This window comes from Triturus cristatus, chromosome 3_2 (assembly GCF_964204655.1).
Source record: "Triturus cristatus chromosome 3_2, aTriCri1.1, whole genome shotgun sequence".
NCBI lineage: Eukaryota > Metazoa > Chordata > Amphibia > Caudata > Salamandridae > Triturus > Triturus cristatus.
Window position 1 is genome coordinate 457911489 of NC_140584.1, and position 21628 is coordinate 457933116.

At 45.9% G+C, this 21628-nt stretch overlaps 1 protein-coding gene across 4 annotated transcripts in view; it reads right to left on the bottom strand.

Moving 5' to 3' along the window:
- NUCB2 (nucleobindin 2) overlaps positions 1–21628 on the bottom strand; it is a 450013-nt gene that overhangs the window by 251851 nt on the left and 176534 nt on the right. For all 4 annotated transcript variants that reach the window (XM_085648078.1, XM_085648079.1, XM_085648080.1 and 1 more), the window contains one exon: positions 18050–18235. In XM_085648078.1, coding sequence (XP_085504204.1) covers positions 18050–18235 — 186 coding nt within the window. The remainder of the gene's footprint in view (positions 1–18049; positions 18236–21628) is intronic.

Genomic DNA, 21628 nt, shown 5'->3' on the forward strand with positions numbered 1-21628 from the left:
TCCTTGCCAAGGTGTTGGCCAACCGGTTGGTTGGCGTGGTGGGCGACTTGGTCCACCAAGACCAATCTGGCTTTATACCGCACCGCAACACGGCGCTCAATCTGCGGCGCTTGCACGGGGTGCTCGCGCGTGTCCCGTTTGTGCGGGAGCCGGCCATCTTGGCGTCCTTGGACGCCACCATGGCGTTTGATACGCTTGAATGGCCATACATCTGGGCGATGCTGGCGAAATTCGGGTTCGGCCCGGGTTTCATTAGCTGGGTCAAATTGCTATATTCGGGCCCATTGGCGCAGGTGGTAGTGAATGGGCGAGTCTCGGCCCCATTCGCGCTGGGGAGGGGTACGCGACAGGGTTGCCCCCTGTCGCCTCTCCTGTTTGCCCTGGCCCTGGAGCCCCTGGCGGAGTGGCTGCGGTGGCACCCTTCTATCCGTGGTCTCCGCTGGACCCCCGAGCATGAGGACCGTGTGTCCCTCTATGCTGACGACATCCTTCTGTATCTCGCCTCCCCGCGTAAATCACTGATCGTCCTGGTTGATGTTTTGCGCTCATTCGGTCGCAACTCAGGCCTGGTCATCAACTGGGCGAAATCCTGTGTCTATGTGCTTTCCGGGGAGGCTCCGGCCCTACCACGGGACTGTCCGATCCAGATTGCCTCCCAAGGTTTTCGGTACCTGGGTATCTATATCACACTTGACCCGGAGGCCCGCTATGAGCGGAATTTGCTACCCCCCCTCCAGCGCTTGAGGGAGGACGTGGTGCGCTGGCGGCGTCTGCCGCTCTCGCCGCTCGGCCGAGCGGCTTTGTTCAAAATGATGTCCCTGCCGCGATTCCTCTACGCCCTCCAGAATACTATGGACTTGGTCCCGGCACGCTATTTCCGTGAGGTGGAGGGCCTCCAGCGGCGCCTGTTCTGGGACGGGAGGCCGCGTATTGCTCTGGCTAAATTGACGCTCCCGTGGTACGATGGGGGGGTCGCCCTCCCGGACATTAAACGGTATTACTGGGCCTCCCAACTAGCTGCAATTAATCATGGCCTTTATGGGCCCGCCTTGAACCCGGCATTTGAGATGGATAAGATGCTCCTACCCGGTGGCGATTACAATCGCGCGCTCTACTCTGGCGCGCCCGACTCCCGTTTGACGGGACCGACGCGTGTCATGGTGCGTGTCTGGCACGCGGCTAATGCAGCTATGGGGTGGAAGGACCGTTTGACCCGGGCGTCACCGCTGTATGCGTCTGAGAGGTTGGGCTCCCTGTGGACGTCGAAGGGCTTCGAGAAGTGGGACACGATCGGAATCAGCACGGTGGGAGATCTCTGGACGAGGGGGGGATTCAAAACTTTTGAGACGCTGCAGGCGGAGTTTCAGCTGCAGGGCAGTGAGTACTTTCGGTACCTACAAGTCCGCCATGCGCTGGGCTCCGTCTTCCCGGATGTCGCATCCATCCCGGAGTCTTCCCCCCTGGAGGACAGAGTGCTAGATGGCCATGTCCCGGACAGCACGATCTCCCTCATATACAAAAAACTGATCAACGATAGATCGTGCCTGCTGACTAGTCTCCGCGAGGATTGGGTTGCCGACGGGCTGGAGCTGGACGACGAGGATTGGATTTCCGCGGTGGCCTCTTCGAAAGAGGTGGCCATCCCGGCTCGCCTTCGTTTCGTCCAGCTCAAGATCCTTCACCGGGTTTACGTGACGGGGCCAAGGCTTCTGCGTATGGGTTTTGCTGGTGACGGAATGTGTAAGCGTGGCTGTGGTGCGTTGGCGACTTTCATGCATATACTGTGGGAGTGCCCGAAGGTGGAGCGATTCTGGCGTGGTGTGCATGAGGTCCTGCATGTGGTTACGCGTGTCGCGCTGCTGCCTGAAGCGAGGAGATGCTTGCTGAATGTATGGGAACCGAATGACTATTCGGTCCCGCAGACGCGGTGGGTGACTCTGGGATACATGATAGCCAAGCGTGACATTGCTCAATTGTGGGGATCCCAGAGGCCCCCTGCGGTGTCGGCCTGGAAAGAGCATATGGATTGGTGTATGTTTCGTGAAAAGGTGGTGTATGTGGCGAGGGGTAAGCCTGGGGCGTGGGTGAAACTCTGGGGCCCCTGGAACGCCTACCGCGGGGGTATTTGTGAGCCACCACTGCTACCGGCTGCCTCGCCTGCTCCGTCTCCCTAGACGGCCCCCCTCCCTCGGCCGCGGGCGCGCGGTCCCCCAGTCCCTGATCTACTCCCATTCCCCTCCTCAGAGTTCTGCTGCTGGTTTGGATCCCCCACTTATGGAGCACGTGCTGTCACTTTTGATCGCGGGTTGCCTTGCGGGTGTGGTTTTTTGGTGTTGTTTTGTTTCAAGAAAAGGGAACCGTACTGTGGGCTTGGAGCTGTGTGGCCTGCACCATTGATTACTCCTGTTTCACTGCTCTGCACTGCCGAGAGACTTTTACTGTATGTATGCAATATGCTTTTGTCATTCTAGCGGCCGGCCGGGTGGTTGTAGGCCCATACCTGTAACTTTTACAACCTGCAATAAACGGTTTCAAAAAAAAAAAATAATAATGTCGAGGACCCATTATTAAAACTGAGAAACACATGGGCTGCGGATGGGATAGAACTGGACGATGAAACCTGGCAGGAAGCGATCTCCTCTCCTAAAACAGTTGCTATCTCAGCTCGACTCCGGTTAGTGCAGCTGAAGATCCTCCATAGAATCTATGCAACGGGCCCGCAGATGGTCCGAATGGGGGGCCTGGTAGATGACACATGTAGGAGGGAATGCACACAAATAGGCACATTCATACATATACTATGGCACTGTGAGCAGATATAGGACTATTGGCGCAATATCCACAAGATCATGAGTGCAGTGCTAGGGGTGGAGATCATGCTGGAAGCGCCCAGATGCCTCCTAAATATATGGGAACCCACTGACCTCACAACTTATACTATGAACTGGGTAACGCTCAGATGCACAATAGCCAAGAGAAATATCGCTCATCTCTGGGGTGCCCCACATCCGCCCACGGTCACAGCATGGGAGAGAGATTTGGACTGGTGCATGCTACAGGAAAAGACAGTATACATCGCCCGTGGTTGTCCACGGAGATAGTCAAAGACCTGGTCCCCTTGGAACTCATACCGTGGCGAGATATGTGCCCCCCCCAATAGCTGATGATGAGGACTCCCCATCCCTGCAACTTCCAATGTAATTGAATGACTGTACTGTAATTACCTTGATTTCACTGTAACCCTTAACGTGATTCAGTAATTTTGTACCTGTAAGTCGAGAATGTTTAATAAAAGAAAAAAAAAAGATTTGAAAAAAAAAAAGAAAAGGAAAGCTCACCACTACTAAAATAGGTTCCTCAGAACTGCTTGGCCGACTGCTGCATCCCCCTGCGTCGCCGCATCCAGGCAGTAATGTCTTGTAAAGGTATGTGTACTGCTCCAGGTTGCTGCCCGGCAGATCTCTAGGAGAGGAACGCCAACAAAGAGGGCTGTAGAAGAGGAAATCGCCCTCGTGGAATGAGCACGGATTCGACCTTCCAGGGGCTTGCCAGCTGCCTTGTGACAATATTGGATAGTATTAGTAATCCAATGAGAGATCCCTTGCTTGGATAGGGGAAAATCCTTATGAGGGTCGCTGAAAGAAAAATAGTTGAGAAGACTTTCTGAAGTCTCTAGTCCAGGGGTCTCCAACCGGTCGATCGCAAGCCACCGGTAGCTAGCCGACCCTCTGTGAGTAGCTTGTGCCTCCTATCTAATTATTAAGACGTGATTTCGCATTTTATTTTGTATTCCATCATTCTCTTTTGGGGCAGTCAGCCCTTGCCCGCCCTCACTCAAATCAGCTGCTCGGATTGGCTGAAGTGAGCTTAGCTGGGGAGGGGCGGGCTGAAGAACGTGACGTTCTTCCTGAAGTCTCACGCCACCTCACTTTTCCAGGCTGGCATCATGCTTCGTATTTCCCATTTGATCCTCCCGGAGTAACTGCAAGGTAAGATGGCCTGTGGCCGAGCAGCAGCATAGTGACTTGGTAAAATTGACTCCATGCATGCAAGGCCCTTTGGTTTTAACATCGGCTGACACCGCGCTTTAGATCTGCATTCAGGAATAAAGCGCGGTGGCAGGCGACATTAAAATCAAAGGTCCTTGCAGGCACTGGGCTGCTACCGCTGTGGCAGCTGATGCTAAAATGCAAGGTCCTTGCCTGCACTAATATGCTTTCACTGACTTCACCACGCTTTCATTTGCCTGCGCGTAGTAGTCAGTGAAAGCAGCTCCGTGAATGCAAGGAACTTTGATTTTAACATGGGCTGCAACTGCGCTTTACATCTGCCTTAAGTAATAAAGCGCCGTGGCAGCCGACTTTCAAATTAGAAGTCCTTGCATGCACTCGGCAGCTACGGCGCTTTACATTTGCCTGCCTACAATAGTAAAACAGCGGTATATATTTGCCTGAAGTAGACAGTGAAAGCTGCTCAGAGCATGCAAGGATCTTGGATTTTAACGTCAGCAGCCACCGCGCTTTACATCTTTCTTTAATGGTAAAGTGCCCTGGCAGCGGATGTTGAAATCAAAGGGCCTCATATGCACTGAGCCTCATTTTTGTAATTTAACTGTTGGGCAATTTGAAATTGAAGGTCAGAATGAGGCCAATTATAACAGTACATCGAAAATATGTACTTTCACTGTCCACTCAACATTAATGAATGTATATTTTTTTGAAACAGGAAGGCTCTGTGCGTCTTGCTTTCCATATTTCCCTTCTGCTACACAACATGTGTCAACAGGCAGAAACAGGGCACTGCCACCAGTCAAAGACGGAGTCCCTTTGATGGGTTTTTCTCTTGTTCTTCTCTGCTTTTTAAAGCCCAGACTGCAAAATCGCAAAATTCATGCCACATAATGTCAGAAGGGAAAATAATTTTTTACTTGCCCACCTCAAACTTTTGCAGTAAGGCACAGGCTCCAGAGTCCAGAATCGAAGAGGTTTACACCTGTGTGCCTTAGGGGTATGTAGCAATTGTGCGCAGAGGACAGCTGTACTGTTAGTGAATGGCTTTTGAGAAAATGGAGATGTGCTTAGTGTAGGATGCAGAAAATGCTGGCATCTGAAATCTGTGAAGTGCAGGACGAAGTGTGAGAACATAATTGAGTTAGGACAGGTGAAAGTTAGACTGCAAAGTAAGCCCTTGTAAAATAGACTGCAAATTATGGTTTTGATGAAATAAAAGGCTGCCAAGAGATTGGAGTTGGATTTCTAGAAGTAGAAGACTGGGCAGAGAGTGCAAGGCTTGGCAGACAGTATGTTGCTGTGCTGAACAGAGTGAAGAGTTATGGCTATGCATTTTCTGGACTTTGCAGAGTTGAAGCATGTGTTCTAGAACTGAGTGAAGTCGTTTATAGTGAAACTAGGGTTGCTACCTTTCCAAATACCGGCCATTTGTTGCTGTTTTAATAGTCTGCAAAGGCCCGAGCATGAAAAAAAGTCATATGTATTCACTTGTAACATAACTTTTCTCCCTTTGTTTACTTTACTTTATTTGATAATGAAGTAAGGGGAGGCCTTCTGTTGCAGCATTCTTATCTATTCTAGCATTTACTAATCCAATGTGTGGCACTGAAGCACTTACCTACGTGGTCAGCAAGCTATTGCATTTGAACCGTGGGTGTTTTTTTCTTTGGTTTTTGATCCTATGTGGGAAGTGTTTTCTTGTCTTCCCTGATGAATACCAATAATTAGGCTTAAAGTCAATGAAGCTGGCTGTGGGGGGTGTCTCAGAAAAATGCGCGAGTTGCTCGGCCTTTAGTAGCTCACGACGATTTTTACTGATCAGAAGTAGCTCTCACTACAGAAAAGGTTGGAGACCCCTGCTCTAGTCCTTTGAAGATAGAATTTTAAGCACTTTTGTACATCCTGAGAATGAAATGCCTTCCCTGCCAGAGTAGCCGGACGAGGGAAAAAAAGTCTTGAGAATTACCGGCTCATTCAAGTGAAAGTCCGAAGGAACTTTAGGTATGAATTTAGGGTTAGTCCTTAAAATTACAGTTTCTTTTTGAACTGGAGAAAAGGTTCCTGAATGGTGAGAGCCTGCAACTCCCCCACACGTCTAGCTGAAGTCAAGGCTAGAAGAAGCGCTATCTTCCAGGAGAGGAATTTCAGGTCTGCCTTGTGAATAGGTTCAAAAGGAGGTTTCATAAGCTGTGCAAGAACCAAGTTCAGATGCCACAGGGGAGGAGGAGGCTTGACCGGAGGGAAGACTCTGAAAAGTCCTTTAAGAAACTGTTTAATGATTCTTGCTAACCAGAGTGAAGGACCTGCAGACGTGCGTCTGAAGCGAGAAATCGCTGCCAGGTGAACCTGGATAGAAGAGTGAGCCAGTCCCGCTTTTGCTAATAATAGTATGTATGTATTATAAGACCCACAAGTGTTTACTGGTGAGATGAGGACAAAAATTTTAAAAAAATAAAATAAAAAAATAAATAAATAATAGTATGTATGGAAGAATTTCATGAGGCTCCGAATTAAAGGGATGAAGCCCATAGCGCTGGCACCAAATACAGAGCCGTTTCCATTTCAATTTGTAAGTCTTATTTGTACTTGGGGCTCTTGTTTGCCATACCTCTCTACATTCCGCTGAGAGATTTAGCCCTCGAAATTCTCGCTGCTCAGGAGCCATGCCGAGAGCTGCAGAGACTGAGGGTCCGGATGTAAGGCTTGGCCCTGGGACATAGTCAGCAGTGTAGGAATCGGCTGCAAAGGAAGAGGAAGTTCCAGTGAGAGAAGGTGAAGCTCTGTGAACCAAAACTGTCTGGGCCATGCTGGAGCTATCAGAATCATCCTGCACGGTTCTGCTTTGAGCTTTCTAAGAATCCTGGGGATTAGAGGAATGGGGGGGGGGGAACGTAAACAAATGTGCCTGACCAGGCCATCGAAAGCGCATTCCCCAACGATCCCGGATGATGAACTCTGCTTGCATAGAACCGGCATTTCCTGTTCTATGGAGTGGCAAAGAGATCTATTGTCGGCATGCCCCACCTGTGAAACACTTTCTGAAGAGTAAAGTTGTCCAGTTCCCACTCGTGACTGACAGATTTCAGTCTGCTGAGTTTGTATGCTGCTTTGTTGAGGACACCTGGAAGATGTTCAGCTCTGAGTGATACCTCCTGTTGAATTGCCCATTCCTAGATTGACTGGGCTTCTTGAGACAACAGACGAGATCTGGTGCCTCCCTCCTTGTTTATATAATGCATGGCCGTCGTGTTGTCCGTACGTATTAGGACTGAAGACTGTTGTACTCTTGGAAGAAAAGTTTGTAATGCTAGATGAATCGCTCTGAGTTCTAGCAGATTTATGTGCAGCAGTTGATCCTGAGGCCTTCATCTGCCACTCACGTGAAGGTCTTGTAAAATGCTCCCCAGCCTTCAAGAGAGGCTTCCGTAGTTATGAGAGGAGCCGGGGATAGTTTGAAAGAAAGCCCTTGAGAAATGTTTTCCTAGGTCATCCACCAAGATGCGGCGTCTCTCATGGTCACGTTAACTGAGATCTTGTCGTCGAAGGATCCGTCTACTTGGCGCCACTGTAAATCCAATTCCTCCTGAAGTGGACGCATTCTTAGCCTGCAATGCGGAATCAGGGTATGCATGAGGAGATGGAACCCCGCAGAGACTTGTAGAGGCGAACTGAAAGTGACCTTCTTTTTAACAGTAGGGAAGCCATTGACATCAGCTTCTGTTGTCTCTCTACAGACAGGAAAGCTTTGCTTACTGAAGTGTCCAGAATGGCCCCTAGAAACCAGGCTGTCCCTGACGGAAGAAGAGAAGACTTCAGCTTGTTGAGCGTTAGTCTGAGATTGGCAAACAGACAAACACGTTCTGACTGCTTCTTCTGCTGCCTGCTTGGTAGGAGCTTTTACCAACCAGTCGTCCAGGTAAGGGAATACCTGCAATTTTTGTCTTCTCAGAAAAGCTGCTACCGGAGCTAACACATTCGTGAAGATCCGTGGAGCCGTACACAGACCAAAGGGAAGTACCTTGAATTGAAAATGGCTCTTGGGTACTGTAAAGCGAAGATAGTTCCTGTGAGCTGGGTGGATGGGGACATGAAAATAAGCGTCCTCTAGATCCAGAGTGGCCATGAAATCCCCTGAATTGAGAAGTCGAAGGATGTCTTGAAGAGAAACCATCAGAAAGGATTGTTTGATGAGATAGGTGTTGAGCTCCCTCAGATCTAGTGTAGGGCGCCACTTTTCTAACGTCTTCCGGATCAGGAAGAACCAGGAGTAAAACCCCTTTTCCCTTTGAGAGACAGGGACCGGTTCTATGGCTCCTTTGAGGAGCATTTGATGGACCTCTAACCATAGCAGGCGGAAATGTTTCGATACCGTGGCGCGAGGGGGCTTGGATGGTGGTGGTTGGACAAACTCCAGGGTATGGCCATAACGAATGATATTTAATACCCAACGGTCTGATGTTATTTGTTGCCCGTTCTGGAGGAAATGTGAAACTCTGCCTCCCACTGATGACACAGGAGGAGAGGGGGCAGTAACCAGAGCCAGCGAGCTGCTATTGGTGCTTGGTTTTGTCGTCCTCTGTTGTTCGACCGAGAGAAAGACGAAGATGATTGGTTCTGCCGCTGAATGTAGTTAGGTCTGTAAGACTGCGATTGGGAACCATATGAGGAGTAACGCTGTTGTTGATAACCTCCTCTATATGTTGAGTTACCTCTTCCTCTCGCTCCTCGGAACGGGAACTTGCGGTACTGCAGAGTCCCCAAGGATTTTGCTGTTTCCGAATCTTTTTTGATATCTTGAGGCGCATCATCAATATGTTTTCCGAACAATGCTTCCCCATCAAACGCCATATCTAAGATCTTGTTCTGGACTTCTGGGCGGAACCAAGTAGCCCATAACCAGCCCTGTTGCCGCAGAACTGCCGCTCCAGTTAAGGATCGAAAAGCCGTTGTTGCAATGTCCATAGCACAATCAATGATTTCTGCCGATGTTAATTCTTCCTCCTGAAGAATCCTTTTAGTCTCTTTCTTTGCCTCTTCTGGCAGGTGCTCTAGATAGGGGGAAAGGCCGCACCACATCTGGCGATCATATCGTCCAAGAATAGCCAAAGAATTAGAAGCTCTGACTAACAGACTGGACATGGACGAAAATCTTTTGCCTACATTATCCAGCCGCCTGCCCTCCTTAACTGGAGGAGTGGTAAGAGGAGCCGAAGGATTCCTACATTTCCTCTGTGCGGCTTGTGAGATTACAGAGTGTGGCTTAGGCTGGCTGGTCAAAAAGGCCGGGCTTCCCTCCGGAGCCTTATACTTTTTCTCCAGACGAGGTAGAACTGGAATCACGGTGGCTGGATTTTGTATAGCCTTTAAGCCTTCCTCCCAAACATGGTACACAATTGGAACTGACCTGATCGATTTCCTATAAGGCTCTTTAAAGTCATAAAGGAAACAGTCCGAATCCACCTTAGCCAGGGGTAGTGCAAACCTCTTGGTGGCTCTCTCCATTAAATTATGGAAACCCCCTACACCTACAGGGGGGGGGGGGGGGGGGAATCAGCAGGTGTCGGAGCAGGAGAAGCTGGATCTTGAATGATATAGTCATCCCTCTCTACATCTGGATCCGGAATTGTAACATTCCCTTGGTCGTCGTCAGAGGTGTCATCTTGGACGGCAGGCACAACCAGTGGCACATCTTGCGCCTCCACCATTGGTTGAGGCTGTGGTACTTGCGTAGTCTCAGGACGAGCTGGAGGGATAGTATTATTCGGAAGTCCTACTGACATGGGAGGCTGTGTCGCAAATCTACTCCTGTAATCCACTGGCTTGTAAATCAGATAATAAGGAAGAGGGCATTTGAACCATCTCCTGATGATAGTCCGGTTGAAATTGAGAAGTACCACCATACTGATCATAATTCTCATACTCCCCTTCAGAATCAGTGTCTTGGCATTTAACGTGAAGCTGAGAAGGGCTATTCGCATAGCCAAAAAGGCCCTTCCTCCTCCTCCGAATCCTCTTCTTCTAGGAGAAGAGCAGGTGGTAACGGAGTCACCCTCCTTGGTGAAGTCACCTTTGGTGTAATCTGCCGTTTTTAAGCAGGATTGAAATGTTTTCTATCGTCGACGGGACCGTCGACGAGATAGTCGTCGACAAAAGAATCGACTATGAAGAAACCACAGTCGTCGACGCCGCTGTCGAAGCAGTCGTCGTCGATGCCATCATCGTAGTCTACGTTGTTGGTGTCGCCGCCCTCGTCGTCGACATAGTCGTCGACATCCCCGTCGTCGTCATCGTCGAAACCATCGTCGACGATACAGATCTTGAAACCACCACCGTCGACGAGCCTGTCGACGGGGTGAGAACTGAAGAAGACTTTACATTTGAAGCTTTCGTCAACGGAAACGTAGACGGCGTCGTCGACGGCAGAGACTGTTTTGAAGACTTTACCTCAGAAGACAATGAAGATGGCTTTCTGAAGGTTTTTGTAGATGAACGGGGTGACTTTGGAGGAACAGAACTGGATTTGTTCTGAAGACTTGTTTCTTTGGATAGTCCTTCCCTCTCCTTTGCACCTCGGTGAGGAGATTCGACAGGACTAAGCCCCTTAGAGCTATCAGAGGTCTTTTTCAGGGCTTGACCAGGACGATTTTCAGAAGGTGAAGGAGAAGTCCTTCCCCTTTTCACAGACCTTCTAGATGAAGTCGCAGAAGATGAATCCTCACTGTCACTGGACACGGTCTCCTTTCTTGATTTCAGTTTCTGGAGCCAGGTCAAAAGACGCACTTCACGATCACGTAAAGTCTTGGTCGAAAAATTGCGGCATATTTTACAGTCTGCAGCCTTGTGGTCCGGGTACAGACAGTAAATACAGTCCTTGTGTTTGTCTTCAATATACAACCTCTTGTTTGCACAGGTAGCACAAGCTCTAAAGAGGGCCTTCTTCTCTTTATCTGATATCCTGAAGAATTTGAAGGAAGAAAACTGTAGAACCAAGTTCTAAGAACAAAACTGAGCAGAGTTCAGTAGAGACTCCCTAGCACAACGTGCGGTCGAAAAATCTGAGGTTCTCTCAGGAGGGTTCCAAGGAGTGAGGCTAATCTGATTGGTTGTTCCCCTTCTTTTTTTTTGGTCTCTTTTACAAAAAGAGGTAAATAGGATGCAAAACAAGACTGGGCCTAGGCCGGAGTTCTGTTTTAGTGATGGTTTCTATTGTTTTTTTATGTATACCGGGGACTCCCATTCCGACGACGGGGAATGATACAAGCATGGGAATCTATGAAAGTTCCAATGCTGGAGTAAGCATGGTTTGTTTTGCTGCATCCATTCCATCTTTTAGCAAATCATTAAAGGACTCTGACATTTGCTACCAAGTAAGGTTAAAGATGTATCTATTCACACAATACTTAAATTAAGGTACCTCTGGATTGAAGTACTCCTCCTCAGAGATAAACGCCATCTAAGACTCTCATCCTGCTATTGCATAGCCCATTGTTTGGGCTCTTTCTGTTCAGCATATTTTCTTAGTACAATTTGTTTTTGCTACTTTCCATCTTAGAGTTCACTCTCCTCCTGACTTCCATTCCCTTACACCATCTCTTTTTAAAATTAGTTCTTGGTTTTTGTTCTCATTAAGCACATCTTACATATAGTTATTGTTTCTTGTAAAGAGTTGTAATACCAAGAGGTGAAGGAGCTCCATAACGGCATCTATCTTGTCATCCTTTTTGTCCCCTGCCAGCATATTCGACAATTTCACACTCAGCCGATCACCAGCTTTATCTATTATGGTCCTTAAAGACAATTCGAAGCAGAACATAGTCTTTAGGGGAGCGAGAGGCTGGAAGGTACACCACACAGAGCCAATGGCTTTCTATCACAAGATGGCATTAAATAAAGAGGGCATTAAAAAACAAAGGTTCGGCTAAAACCCCAAATAAAGCCTGCCTCTGCTTCACAGACACAAAAGACACTGGATCAAGATAAAAAGATAATTCTGACAGAAACAAAACTGCTGAGAAATGTGCTGAAACATATTTACTTTGTTCCAAAGTCTAACTCTGCCACTACAAGGTACTAGGAGATAGCAAAACTCTGGATATCTTAAAGGCAAAAAGAACGATAGATGGACAGAATGCAGAACAATGTCATACATTCACCCCAGTACAGAGAGCTGGGCCTAAATTAATCGTTTTTTTGCTCACCATGCCATTCCAGTTTGGACCCAGCCATATGCAAATCAGTCTTGACCCTGCGCCCAATGGGCACAGCCCAGCCCGAAGTGCCAGGCCAGGTCCTCAGTGGACTGGAAACAAGCAAGTTTTCATCCCTCATCAGCCAGGATAGCTTGACTCCAGGGGGCATGGAGAGCACGGGACCCGCGTCTGGGCATACCCGTCCCACTTGGGGTGAGAAATGCAAAAATAACTGGCTTGGCACTTGGGTCTGGGCTGTTCCCATGAGGCACAGGGTCAAGACTGATTTGCATATGGCTGGGTCCAAACTGGAATGGCATGGTGAGCAAAAAAACAATTAATTTAGGCCCAGCTCTCTGTACTGGGGTGAATGTATGACATTGTTCTGCATTCTGTCCATCTATCGTTCTTTTAATCCAGATCTCTTGACTGGAGGTAAATGTATGATTTATTCAGCATTCCGTCCATCATTTGTTTGCGTAGCACTTTTCACCCTAAGTGGGATGGGTATGTCCAGACGTAGGTCCTTTGCTCACTGTGCCACTGGATTCAAACTAGCCAGGCTGATGATGGGTAATACCCAGAAACCGGTCCCAGGATGCTTGTTTCCGGTCCATTGAGGACCTGGCTTGGCGGTTCAGTCTGGACAGTTCCCATGAGGCACAGGGTCAAGACTGATTTGCATATGGCTGGGTCTAAACTGGGGTGGCATGGTGAGCAAAAGAACGATGGACTTTCCCAGATCTCTTGACTGGGGGTGAATGTATGATTTATTCAGCATTCCGTTCATCATTTGTTTGCGCAAGTCTTAAAGGCACAGACAGCCTTTTTCTCTTTCTTTAATACTGTTTAAGCATATCAGGCTTCATTTGTCTTAATTGATCATTAGGTAGGCAATTTGTTTCTTTTATAAAAGGAGGCTTGAACTCAGCAATGTATTAATTCAGGGAAATAATTTTGACCGTGATAGACTTTGGAAGGTGCTACATGGCAATATTTATGCTGGTATTCGCAACTGATTTGTAATTGGAGTAGAAAATGTCAGTGTTCCAGCATCAAATTATTATGATTAGCACTGAAGTTCCTACAATAGAGAAAGATGTTGATCTCTCTTGTTTGTGACAAAAATATTTTAGTATTTGACTGCATGGCTAAGGATTCATTGAGTGAGCAAGATGGAAACTGTGGAGCAAATACCAGTGTCTGCTCGGGAGTTTCTTGCGAAGGGAAGTTTTTATGTGGATATCCTGTTTTATGAATATAGTCAAGGAACTGGGTGGCACTGGTGAAAGATTCACAGCTGAGTTTTATGGATCTCTTTGCCAACACCCTTGAGTAGATCCATGCAGGTCCACTGATGTATTAAGTGCTCCACAGCCAGGGTAGAAAAAGAAACTAAAACAAATCTGATGAACCGGTCATTGGTGGACTCGCTCTACATTTGGAAGATTTGGTGTTCGGCTTGGCAAACAGGGCGTGGACATATACTCACTCATACATTAACATTTTATTCATACATCTAGTGATTTTATATCTGTCTCATCTGTGTCATCGAAGCTTCCAGTGATTCTGATTTACATTTAAAGGAGTATGGGCCGTTCAAACTCTGCATTTATCATACACAAATACCCAACCACTTTAAATTAGATCAATACTGTAAAAAGGATACCTTAGACGAAAGATACTGGAATTACTATAAAGTGGGCTGATGTTAATCCCTTTGGAGAAGACAAATACTGTTACCCGCCTTATTCAACAGTACTCTGGTATTATTTTTAGTAATGAAGAGAGTTTGTAGATTAGGACACATCTCATTAAGCATATACCATTTAGCATTCACAATATCACAATTTCCTCAATACCCTGCAACTTACCTGCCTGCTGCTGCCACTGTCTGCTGGAATGCGTCCTAGCCCCAAAGTTCTACTCCCCTCCGGTCCTGGACCAACAGTGTGGTGCCAAAGTGGCCTCATCCTACCAAAATCCAAAACCTGGGACAAAGAAAATTTTCCAGCTAAAACTGCTCTGAAAGCTGAGAGGAGACCGGGACCTATCTTCAAGCCAATCAGACAAATATACATCGCCAGTGGGATTGACTGTCGCAGTTCCCGCTACGTTCTTTTCTGCAACAGCAAATCCTTTTCAGAGGGCACTCCAGACAGAGGTATCCAGCCTCATGAAGCCCTCTTCAGCTATAGACTGCAGTTTCATGCCACTCCGAGCTCCAGAAAATCTTCCAAGTCATCAGGCAGAATTCTTGCCCATGCTCGACGATGACCAACATTCCTATCAATGGCTAGGGCCTCCTCTGCCTCAAAATCCAGCTTCTCCTGCTCAGCTTTTTTCCTGCTATTGTAGACTGCTTTATCGAGAACTCGGCCAGCGACTCTCCAGCATCGATGACTCATCATTGGATATAGCCTTGTCGAGCAGGGACTTTAAATTTAGGGACTTTTTCTGAAATGTTCTCTATGCCGGAAAGTAAACTAAGACCAGGCCCAAAGCCACCCCTTGTATCCCGCCTTCACTCCATTGGTGTCAGTCTCAAATTTTGACTTTGATGGGAATCAAGCGACCAGATACTTACAATTAGCACTTTCTTCTTTTAAGTGTAAAATGTCACTAAAGGTTTTTAAAAATTCATGACTGGTTCTACAAATTGGATTGAATTCATTTTGGTGTCATTTTATTTATTAAAATGTACTTTATTTTTCTACGTTGGATCGGGATATCTTTCTTGTGTTTTCACTTTATTACTGTCATAAATACTTCACTCATGTCCTCTAAGATAAGCTCAATAGATTTTCTGCCAAGCTACCAGAGGGTTAAGTACATGTTAATTTAGTGACTTTGTAGTTCACACTCACAAGGATTGCGTTTATTATTTTAGTGGGGCTTCCACCCCACTCAACTAATAACCCAATTTCTTCACTGGATGTAGTTCATAAAGAAAGACCTGTGACACTCCATGCCTGACATTTCTTGGTTGTCAGGTGCTTTTGAAAGGGCAGTGAAAACAGGGAGGACAGACATTCACGCACCAGCAGAAACATCTACCATTCTGGTGTTAAGATGAGATAGACTACGTGACATTAACAATCTCAAGGCAAATTTCACATGATTTTTTAGGTTAAACTGTTGGTTAAACTCTGTGAAAGATATCTGCTGAAGAAAAGGCTTACAAACGTAACAGGTATTTGCTGTATTTTGCCAAACTGGACACACTATGCTCCTTAAAAAGTGTTTATAAAATCATGCTCTCCGGTTTCACTAAGAAAGAAAGAACAGCTGTTATCTCTTACTTGCGTCATTTGTTGTTATATGGACTTGCTACCATAACTGGACAAATCGGATTCATCATTAACTCCCAGGAAATGTGAAATTCATTGCCTACATGTTTGCTGCCAGTGCCTGAAGTTATTGTGCCTGCGAGGAAGGTCAGAGTTTCTGTGGACAGAGGAGTCTGAGGTCTGCAATAGTTCAACACCAACAGTGTTTAATTACAGTCATGGAAAGAGCTGGTTTACAAAGATAACTTTACCTGCCTGTGGAGTCTGTGGCTATTGCCTAGATGCTGTGGTAATGTGGAACAAAAGCTTCTCACCCAGCCCTTAAAATTTCTAAACATCATTTTAGCAGGACTGCTACTAAGGCAGAGTACTGGAGAGTTGTGAAAGGTCTTGATGCCTGATGGTGCCCCACACCACCCTACCTCTTTATTTCCCTCTGTTGTGGGAGGTCATCTACATTGGGCCTAGGCTCTGGCACAGTTTCAAAACCTGACCAGTTTTCAAGTCTCCTGCCGCTTGTCACTGTGGAAATGCTTCCCTGCCTAGGCCACAAGACATTTTATTCTTGCCAACAAGTAAGACAATTTTGCATTGAATTGACAGAATTGTTGCAAGAGGATTACCTCCCCCTTTGTTAGTAACCCATCACCCAAAAGTCTGAAAACGCAGTCAATTCAATGAGATGAAGGGGGAGGAGGGGTTGGGGGGGGGGGGGGGGGGGGAAATCACTGCTGCCTCGCGGTCCCTTATCACCAGCCAAGCAGGCGAGAATGTGCTCTGTAAAGGACCCTCTCACTGAGTGTTCAATTTTCCACTAGGGTGATGCAGCAATTCAGGATTTGACTGGGCTCAGGTACCACAGGTCTGCCCATCTAACCATCTTGCTGTTGCATGCCTGTCTGGCACAGCTGCTCCTACTCACTTTCAACACATGCCTTGGGGTACGGAGTTCCCAGATCATGACACATGCTGCAGGAACTACATGTAAGAAAAGGTTTTCCCCAAATGACTTTTTTATTGGTTTTTCTTTCTCTTTTTTGTAGTGATCTGTTTGTGGTATGACTGTTTGTATGCAAGATTAGTATGCAAGATATGAATGTAGTGATTCAATTGGCCTATCGAGGGGCTAAATAATTTGTGTTTATGTTATTTTGGATATGTCTAATATTTTGTCCAATTGTACATATATGTCTTTAGCATATTTGTGAATTATTAGAAATGATAACACTGAAATGAAATGTTTATAATCACTTTTTGATACAAAAAATGCTCTTGCTTATCAAACAAAATAAACAAAGATAAAAAGTAAAGAATTGTGTGTATACATTGTATTTATGGGTCATCACTGTAGGTGTGCATGTTTATTAAGATTTGATTAGAGTATTTACCAGTAAATGAAAGAAATATAGGCCGTCAAAGAGGTAGCTTCTCTTTAAAACATGCTGCAGGAACAGCCTCAGACTACCTGTCCTTTTTGCTCTGAGTGTTTGGGCAGCCACCACAGGACGATTGTCACTCACTCAGGCATCAGCTCTTGGGTTTGGAGGACACGCACACCACCACTACAGAGCAGTCCATGGCTACTCTAATTTTCAAAAGGGGCTCACTGGTCGTAATTCTTTCCGTCACTGGTCACATTCCGGGCATCCAAGGTGTGGGAGACCATAATTTGAAGGTGAAAGCACATTTTGTTCGCTGGGAGCAGCAAGTGAAGTAGCAACCATGTTCAGCACTTAGCCAGGTGCTGACGTTTTGCATTCTAGTTAATATGTTTTTGCTGCACCTAGACACACTCACAACTCAAAAGCAATAGGTCTTGAACTTGGCCTGTTCTTCAACCCAAGGGAGAGACTTTGTTTTTGTAGATGCTTTGCCAGAGTCCAAACCAGATTCTTGGCCCCTTCTCAGATTGTCCCAAGTGGAATTCTACACACAGCAAGCAATACCAAAGACATCTTTGTGTAATTTCACACATAACTAGCAGAAAGCAAACAGATGGAGATTTTCCAGTGAAGTGATGCCTGGCATGTGCAGGACAGACACAAATTAAAGTTATACGGCAACTCATGCCCAAAACAGGCATGTAGCAAGCTGAGAGCGAAAGACGTTCAGGTTAGTGAACACAAACCAAAATAAATATTGGGAACTCTGTGGAGTGAAGAAGTGGTATGTACTAAAGAAATATGAACTACAATCAAGATTCCATAAAAAGAACAAATACAGAAATGCATGTCAAAGCAGTTCAGGTCATACTGCTTTAAGTACAAATATGGGCTGATGCAGGTTATGTGGAGGACAAAGAGCAAGGAAGCACACACATAAGCAGGGTCCACCCCCATTACTGCCCTTCTAAAATAGGAATCCCAAGTAGCTGGTTCAAGCTGGGAAAGGATAGTATGAGCAACAAAAAAAAACAGCACATTCCTGGGCAGAAGCAAGTGTTTAAGTCTACATAACTCTCAATAAGTGCTTATCCCAGAAAGAACTGCAAAACTAAATGGCACTCGTGAAAACCTAACACATGGCCACATTAGATGGAACATATTCTTCCAGCACTTACAGGATGGTTAATTTTTGGATGCTCACTGTGTTTTTTCTTCATCTCCTCATATCGCTCTTCCTCCTGCTTTCTCTTTTCTTCGTCAAGTGTTTTTAAATATTCACGCCTCTCATGTTCCTTCAGCATCTCATATCTCTTAAACTCATCATGGCGCTCCTTGTCATAATTTTCCAAATCACTTGTTGCCTAAAACCAAAAAAAAAAAAATCATATGAAGGGGTTCGTCTTTCAGAAAACTTTAGAAAGGATTATCAGGAAAGCATTTTGAGTACCTACACATACATACATATTCCACATCTATACACCAACATCTATATTGGTTCCAATTTTAATACGGTCCCATTCCAAAATACAACACACATATTTCCTGCAAGATTACAGAATATTAAGAGAATGGCAAAAATATAGTTTACAAAGGGTTGTGAAGCCTATTAGTCAAATATTGTCCTATGGACCCAGTGTCACCCGAGGCACCCGAGGCACCAGAGTTACATGGTTAATTTAGGTACCAAAATACAGAATACTCCGACTTCAAACGAAAACTTACCTTGCAATGTCATAGACAGCCTTGGAAGCTTAAGAAAACAGTTGTTTTGGAGAAACAGATGGTACAGTCTAATATGCAGTGGTGATTTTAAAAGATTAAGAAAGGATAATTGTTAAACTTCCCAAACAAGACAAGAAACATAAAAGTAAACTAACTAAGTGAACATAAAAGCCATCACAACACAAAACTTTGCCAGAGTTTTTTCTATTTAGGATTTAAAAAACATAAATGCATCAACAGAATTCAATATAGCCAAGGCACCAATATTATGTTTTAGAAGGTGAATATGTTTGGCAGCACATAGAAACATCGACAAGTCAAGTCAGAGAATCTTATATAGCGCGCATATCACCGGTAGATCTCATGGCGCTTGCGGAGATTCCAAAGACTGGTGGTCATGTCCAATTTGTGTTATCTCTGGTCAAACAGCCATGTTTTCAATTCTTTGCGGAAACGTTGGTTGTCCGCATTAGAAAGGAGATGAAACGGCAGCTTGTTCCAGAGATGGGGGGGAAGAAAAGAAAAGGATCGACCCCCATTACGTGCGGTGCGGACACGCAATGGGGTAAGGAGAGATTTTGAGCTGGATCTTAGCGTTCTTTCTGGCTGATATCTTTTAAGCTTTTTCGCTAAATAAACAGGCTCGTTGCCATGGATACTTTCATGAGTTAGGCACAGGATTTTAAAGTGGCCTCTTTTCCTAACTGGAAGCCAGTGGAGGGACCTCAGACTTGGGGCTGAAGGAGATCTTGGAGGCAGATTTAAAATCAGTCTGACCGCAGTATTCTGCAAAATTTGCAGTTTAGAAAAGAAGTCTGCATTTTCGGAGGCTAGTATGGCATTCCCATAATCCATGCGGCTTACAATTAAGCCCTGGACCAGTGGCTTCCTGGCTTCGATAGGTAGCCATTTAAAGATTTTACGTAGTTTCCGCAAAATCCCGTAACAGGTGGCCAGCACAAGATTGACATGATTTTTCATGGATAACATGTTGTCAATCGTTATTCCAAGATTGCAGACTACCTGTTTAGGGGGGACGGGTATGGGCCCAATGCCTGAGGCCACCAGCTGCTAGACCAGTACTCTTCGGCCCTGCCGAACAGAATGATCTCGGTTTTACTGCCGTTTAGCTGTAGTTTGTTATTGCCCATCCAGTTGTTAATGTGGGTCAGGCAGTTTTTAAACCGGATCATTGTATCTGTAGGGTCAGGACCAAATGTGATCAGCAGCTGGGTGTCATCAGCAAATGACACAGCCTCAAACCCATAAGACCTGATTATCCTGGCCAGAGGTGTTACATAAAGATTAAAAAGCATAGGGCTCAGGATTGACCCCTGGGGAACTGCAATGCATACTGGTCTGCTGCATGAGGCCAGGGTATCTATATGTACAGTAGTGGAGCGATCCTTTAGATAGTTTTTAAATCAGTCCAGAGCTTTCCCGCGGACCCCCATTTCCCAAAGCAGTTGTTCTAAAATGTCATGGGAGATGGTGTTGAAGGCGGCAGACAGGTCTAAAAGAACCAGCATAGCTGATTCTCTTTTATCCAGAGCCAGCCTGATGTTACAAACCACCTCTACTACTGTCGTTTCGGTGCTATGCGCCGACCGGAATCCTGATTGCGACGAATCAAGAAGTCCATGGCTTTCCAGATGGACAGTATGTTGTTTGTTTAGCAAGGATTCGAGCGCCTTCCCGAAATAAGGCAGTAGCGAGATGGGACGGTAATTGCCTGGTTCTCTGGGATCTAAGATTGGCATTTTCAAGATAGGTCTGACTTTAATCTTTGCAATGGCTTCAGATACCTGTTCGCAGGTCACAGTTTTAAATTCAACCAGCAAATGCAACAACCGTAGGCTATTCGCAGCGGATTGCGAGTCAATATTATTTACATTGTCTTGGGGGAAGGATCTATAAATAGCTCTGACCTTTTCGTCGAAAAAGGAGGATACTCTACCGACCCATTCTTGTGTATAGGAAATGTGCGCTGGTTAGCCTGAGGAGCAGTAAGCTCCTTCAGAATTTTATATAGCTCTTTACTAGAGTTAGCGGCATTGTTAAATCTCGCTGTTAAATAGGACTTTTTGGCCTGTTTAATATTGTTTAAATAGGTATGGTGGATTAATTTATATCTGATTTGATCTTCAGTAGTTTTAGTTTTCCTCCAGTGCCGTTCGGCAGTTCTGCAGGAGAATTTCTCAGTTGTTAGTGCTGATGTAAACCATGGTGATGCTTTGCCTTTAGTCTTGACCCTTAACATGGGTACTACTCTGTTCAGGGCATGTACAATGGCCTTTTCAAAGGCTGCAGTTGCTTGATCTACATTATCTGGGTGTAGTATGGCTTCAACATTAAAATAGGTGGAGAAAAATTTAGGGGCGATTTTACACCAGGGTCTGATTAAGGCACAGCCATTATCCTGACGGATTTTAGGAGCATCCATACGAATGCCAAATTTTAGCAGATAATGGTCCGACCAAAGCAGAGGTTGAGGTTGTTCAACTGTGAGTTTAGTTGAGTTAGTAAATAGTAGATCCAAGGTATGACCAGCCTGATGGGTAGGACATACTACCAACTGCACCAGCTCTAATGTCTGTAGTGAGGTTAGCAATTGGTCAGTATCGTGGTCCAGTGCTGAATCTGCATGATAATTGAAATCTCCTATAAGAATTAAATTATTTGCGGCTAGGACATAAGGTGCAATAAATTCCAGGAGATTATTTACAAAATTAGGTTTTTGGCCTTGGGGTCTATAAACTAGGGCCCCTGTCTATGCTTCAGACGATTGGGTCATGATTTTAAAAATAAGTATCTCCGCTTTGTCCGTATTGCAGGAATCTAGCGTGATGATTTCTAATTTGCCCTCGGTGGCCACTGCTATTCCCCTCCCCTCCCCCCCCCCAGGTGCTCTATCTAATCTAATTAGCTGATATTGGGATAGGAAGGCAGTTGCTGTATCGGGAGATGCCTGGTCATGGAGCCATGTTTCAGTTATGAAACAGACATCCAGTTTTTCAAGATCAAGGAGGCTC